Source organism: Setaria italica, chromosome III (assembly GCF_000263155.2).
Source record: "Setaria italica strain Yugu1 chromosome III, Setaria_italica_v2.0, whole genome shotgun sequence".
NCBI classification, from domain to species: domain Eukaryota; kingdom Viridiplantae; phylum Streptophyta; class Magnoliopsida; order Poales; family Poaceae; genus Setaria; species Setaria italica.
The window spans coordinates 19,161,236-19,166,825 of NC_028452.1; the positions used below are offsets into that span (position 1 = coordinate 19,161,236).

Below are 5,590 nucleotides of genomic sequence, written 5' to 3' on the forward strand. Positions count from 1 at the left end.
GCATCAGGGGCCCGCCGCCGCCTCCACCCGGCCGGCTCTGGCAGGCGAAGGAGGCATCAGGGGCCCGCCGCCGCCTCTGAGCTCGACGCGGGCGCGCTCAGCGCGGAGCTCCGCGGCTGGCGCGCGGCGCTGGAGGCCTGGGCCGAGTCGCAGCGTGCGTACACGGCGGCGCTCTGGGGCTGGGCGCGGAGCTGCGTCAAGGACGGCGAGGACATGCCGCACCTGATCGTGGGGTGGGCGCGCGTGGTGGAGTCTGTGGACGTGGACGCGGCGGCCAGGGCCGTGGACGCCGTCGCGGCGGAGGCGGCCGCCATCGCGACGGCCGCGAAACGGCAGCGCGGCGGCGGCGAGGAGTGGTTCAACGAGGAGGAGGCGAAGAAGATGGTCTGCCAAGGGATCACCGCCGCGCTGGCCGCCATCGCGGAGGCCGGCGGCTTGGCCGTCGTTGCGTACGACGAGCTGGTGCTGGAGATGGAGATGGAAGGGAGGGAGCGGGAGACGGAGATGGCAGGAAGGGACGAGGAATCGATCCAAAACTAAAATCCTGCGGTTGTGAACCTGCAAGACGTGCAAAGGATCTGTAAATGTATATGTACAGAACTCACAAATCACAATTACAAAAGCAATTAGGAGTATGAGAGCTTACCTGAACTCACAATTACTCTCTGTTCATCAGAAGAATCAGAAGGTAACAGGGTAATCTAATCCATCAGAACACCTACTGCAATCAGATTAGAAACATATAATGACATGATATCTCATCACAGTACTAATTATGCTTCGGAGTTCAGTCTCTTAGACCCTTAGCACATACTATAATCATATATGAGTAGCTAGTTAGCCACTCAGTTCTAGTATTACAGAACTAGGCAATATAGCGACCGAGACGGGGACTCTGAAAAACTCAAGTCCGTTCAGTTCACAACTCCAGCCAACACAGCAATGGCAGCTGACATACACTTGCAGGTCGTAGTACCGTGCATATATATAGATACGCATACAGGGCAGGAGCTGCCATCGGCGTGCGAACTCCAGGCTCCGGCTTCGGCTCCTCTTCACTTGGACAGGCCGCCGTCCCACGGCCAGACGTCGACGCCGGGGCCGCCGCAGCTCGTCACCTCGCTGGCGATCCGGTTCTCGAGGCTCTCGAGGCTGGCGATGCTCTGCAGCGGCGAGTTCTGCACCTGCTCCGTCGGGGACAGCCCCGCGAAGCACGGGTCGTCGCCGGCGAAGTCCAGGCCGGACAGCACGTCGGGGCCCCGGCACGCCTGCCGCGGGTTGAGCACAGCAGTCGGGCGGCCAGCGCGGCAGGGCGGGCGGGCGGCGGCGGGCGGCGCGGGGTGCGGCGGCGGGCGGCACGGGGTGCGGCGGCTGAGGAGCGGGGGCGGGCGGCGCGGCGAGCGGCGGGCGACGCGACGGGCGGCGGGCGGCGGCGACGGGCGGCGCAGCGGGCGGGAGCGGCGCGGCAGGCAGGCCGGCCGGCGCGACGGGAGCGTCTCCTTTTTTATTTCGCGAACCGTTACGTTGTGTAACGAGTGGCAGTAGTGGGTAAATACCCACCAACTCCACGAGGAGGTCTGTAAAGAGGATTTTTGGAGCACCTCTTGAGGTACTCCACCAAAAACGTGGATCTACCTTGCTGGAGCCGAACGCGTTTGGCTGCGATTTTTTAGGAGTTGGTGGAGTGGAGTGATTTTTGGTGAAGTGAAGTGCTCCCAAACACCCCCTAGATAAATCCGGAAATAGGACAGGAACCAGGAGAGGGTCTATCCCGCATGTTTTTGTAGGATCCCCTTTTTAACTAGGATGGACCGTATTTATCCCGTATTTAATAAATCCAGGATAGATTTAATATGCATTAGCATGTACTTAGCTCTAGTTCAATTTCTCTTATAGCCCAAGAGGTCATACCACATATTTCATGAAAGATCCCGTTCATCCCGTTCCCACTCCTATTCCCAACTATTCCGAACCTGATCCCGTTTTCGATGATAAAATGTGATAACGAAAATGGGAGAGGGGTTTTCCGCCCGTTCAGTTCTGTTTTCATCCCTTGCCTGGCCCCCAAAGGAGCAGCCGAGCCAAACCAAAGGAATCCGGTCAGTGCGTCGCCGCGTCAGCATATCGAACAGCAGACGACGCCCACAAAAAAACACGCGCAGCGCACCAAGATCCGGGGTGCAAGAACACCAAAAGCAGCAGGCACCTTTCTTCGCTCCGCGCCCGCCCGCCGGCGCCTCCACGCAGCTGCGGCCGCCGGCACCGGCAGAGCCCGAGGCCGCGCGCCGCAGCGGCGGCGACCAGGGACAGGGCACGTGAAGCCCCGTGCCGTCTCGGACGCTGAACAGAGGGCCCCCGGCGGGTTGGCCGGCTGGGTCACTCCCTCGGTGGCAGAGAGCGCGGCGGGGAGGTACGTGCAGCGAGCGCGGGACCACCACGTCCCGCGCCCGCGGGCCGGTCAGCCGGCGCGTGATGAGATCTGGATCGCGCGAGTCGCGACATGAGGGCCGTATGGGTGTGGGGCCGTGCGCTGTCGCGGGTACACGCTAATCGTGCCAGCTCCACCGTTGATCCCATCTAACAACCCGCCTTCATTTTTGGCTTGCTACCTGTGCCAGTTTTTTCTGCTATGGGGCACCCCGGGGTGTGTACCCGTTTCAACGATGAAGATCTATCAAGTTATTTTTTTTAGAAAAAAGATATATCAGGTTGGGTAGAAACACAAATAGAAACGGACTCGCAGTATAATCTATAGCACCTTCAGTCTTTGCTTGCCCCACATCAAGAACACGACGTTCGGCGAGTAAAACTAGCTGTATAGTTTCTTCCTTCCTTTACTTTAGCTTTTTGTTTGTACAAGTATCGGGCTGTTTGTACAAGTATCGGGCACGAATGGATCGCTGCAACGCTATATGGCTGCTCCCTATCTTCCTGAATTTATCCTTGCACAAAGCTAAAATGGGTTAACTTCACGTATTTTAGTGTCGAATCTATTTTTGGTTGGAACTGGCATTTAATTTTAATTAATTATTTAACTAAAGTATCCATTTCAATCCCAACTCGAAAAGTCGTCCCAATTGTTGTTGAAGATGAACGCTTTCAAATACACAAAGCACTACTCCTTACCTTCCTGAGTTTATCCTCACACAAAACTAAAACAGGTTAACTTCACATATTTTAGTATCCAATCTATTTTTAGCTGGAACTGGCATTTAATTTTAATTGATTATTTAACTAAAGTATCCATTCTAATCCCAACTCGAAAAATCGTCCCAATTGTTGTTGAAGATGAACGCTTTCAAATAAACAAAGCATAGGGATTTCAACTTGGATCTAATGCCCCTTAAACGCTAAAATGTTCTCTCTATAAGTCAGATTCAGTCTTTATTCCTATCAAAGTTAGTTATTTCCTTGATTCTTTTCTTTTTCGTGCATAACCTTTCCCAAACTTATCGGAAAATGGTAACTTTTCCATGGTCACTATTTGGACGTCTCCTTTTAACCTATATCCATAAAAGGTGTCATCAAGACTCTCTTTTTAAAACGAAATGACACCAAGACTTTCACCTCACTATCAATCGTGATGCGTCGACTACAATCATAAGTTCGTTTGCCATTGTTTGAAAAAAAAAAGTTTTTGTCGGTAGAAATAAATTGGACAAAGATGACGAGACAGATGTTTATCCAAGTCTTTTTCACATCACACAAAACTGTGCATTGCCAATCACAAACGTGTGCACATCATATGTACGCCCAGCACAGATGTAAGCGAATCATACCATGGTCCATGGAAAACCTTTCCATCTTTTAATCACGCTTCGACTTCGAATCTCCATCTCCAGGCTCCAGTTACACTTGTCCCCTCCCCTCTCGTCTCAGCCTCTCTCCCCTCCCTCCAACCCCGCACACACCACTCACACATCCTCCAGGTGAACAAGCACAAAATTCGAACACGAAAATCCAAAAAATCCGATCTCTACCTCCATTTCCAAATCATCACCTGGGCCCGCCCCAAATGCGCCAGCCTCGCGCCGCCACCACCGCGCGCCGTCGATGACTCCCGCCCCTCCGAACGCTGGCGGCGACCTCTTCGCCGCCAACCTCACGGGCGCGCTCCTCGCCGTCGCCTCCTCCGCCTTCATAGGCGTCAGCTTCATCGTCAAGAAGAAGGGCCTCCGCCGCGCCGGCGCTGCCGGCACCCGCGCAGGTACCCACGTCCCCTCTCTGTCACCGGCAACCAAAAGGCGCCTCCTTTTTTCTCTCGTTTTCGTTATTTCTGTTACAATCATGGGCAGCGCTCGAATCCCTTCTTCGTTTCGATTTTTAGGCGTTCATTTTAGTCCACGTGACGAACGATGTTGAAAAGTCGCTGCTTTCATGGCCAATTCGTTGCAATCATGCGAAATTGGTTTTGGTGATGGAAATTGCAGGTGTTGGGGGCTATGGATACCTCCTGGAGCCATTGTGGTGGGTTGGGATGGTTACCAGTACGTTCCTGATTCCGTTGGTTAGCTCGTTCTTCACAGCATATAACAGAAATAATTGACATGCTTGGAACTTCGCAGTGTTGATTGGTGAGATTGCTAATTTCGTGGCCTACATGTTTGCGCCAGCTGTTCTGGTCACCCCACTTGGTGCGCTCAGCATAATTGTCAGGTAGGATTGTGATGGTTGCTAAATGACCTTGTTGTGTTCTGTCTGGAGAGCAGAGATGGTTAATTTCGTGGATTGATTTAGTTTTGATTGGACATGCGCATGTGTGGTGATCTCTGCGGAGCAGTGCTGTTCTAGCCCATTTCATCCTGAATGAGAAGCTGCAGCGGATGGGTGTGTTGGGTTGTGTGCTCTGTATAGTCGGGTCAACCGTAATCATCCTCCATGCACCCGAAGAAGAGACGCCAAGCTCTGTGGCGCAGATCTGGCACTTGGCAACACAACCTGGTATTCCCTCTGATCTTACGGAGTATATTGTTTTATACATCGACTTGTTAAAACAAGTACACTTTGGCCAAAACATTATATCTGTATGTTTGTAAATCCTAATAAAAAATGTTTGTCAAGTTATACCTGTTTGCATAATTTCATATGATTCTATCTAAATTTTGTAACGAAATACATACGGCCAAGCTTTTTGTAAAGAAACTCATAGTCAAATGAAAAAAGTTCGACCGATGCATTATGGGATAATATGTTGCCCTATATATCAACCCTATAATCATCAGTCACCAAAACTGACCAGTTGAGTTTTCATGTGCATCGTGTAATGTCTCCCCTTCCTTTCTGCAGCCTTTCTTTGTTATGCGGCCTCTGCATTGGTGATCTCAATGATATTGATGCTGCACTGTGCACCCCGCTATGGCCAGACCAATATAGTGGTTTATGTCGGCATTTGCTCAGTGATAGGATCTTTGACGGTAAATGATGTTCATTGGCATACACCTTTGATACCAACTTTGTTTTGGTTTTCATGGAGTGTTTCATTGCCTTTTTTTTGCTAGGTAATGAGCATCAAGGCGGTAGGCATTGCTATCAAGCTTACAATTGAGGGTATAAACCAGGCTGGCTATTTCCAAACTTGGTTGTTCGCGAC

The 5,590-nt window shown here is 51.8% G+C and overlaps 1 protein-coding gene across 1 annotated transcript in view; it reads left to right on the forward strand.

The window, feature by feature from the left end:
* Nucleotides 1-3,825: 3,825 nt before the first annotated feature.
* The window catches only part of LOC101758497 (probable magnesium transporter NIPA6), a 3,597-nt gene continuing 1,832 nt past the window's right edge, over nt 3,826-5,590 (forward strand). Inside the window, exons 1-6 of the mRNA XM_012844509.1 lie at nt 3,826-4,207; nt 4,431-4,487; nt 4,566-4,656; nt 4,781-4,941; nt 5,287-5,414; nt 5,499-5,585. Of these exons, the coding sequence (XP_012699963.1) occupies nt 4,054-4,207; nt 4,431-4,487; nt 4,566-4,656; nt 4,781-4,941; nt 5,287-5,414; nt 5,499-5,585 (678 nt within the window). The 5' untranslated portion in view covers nt 3,826-4,053. The remainder of the gene's footprint in view (nt 4,208-4,430; nt 4,488-4,565; nt 4,657-4,780; nt 4,942-5,286; nt 5,415-5,498; nt 5,586-5,590) is intronic.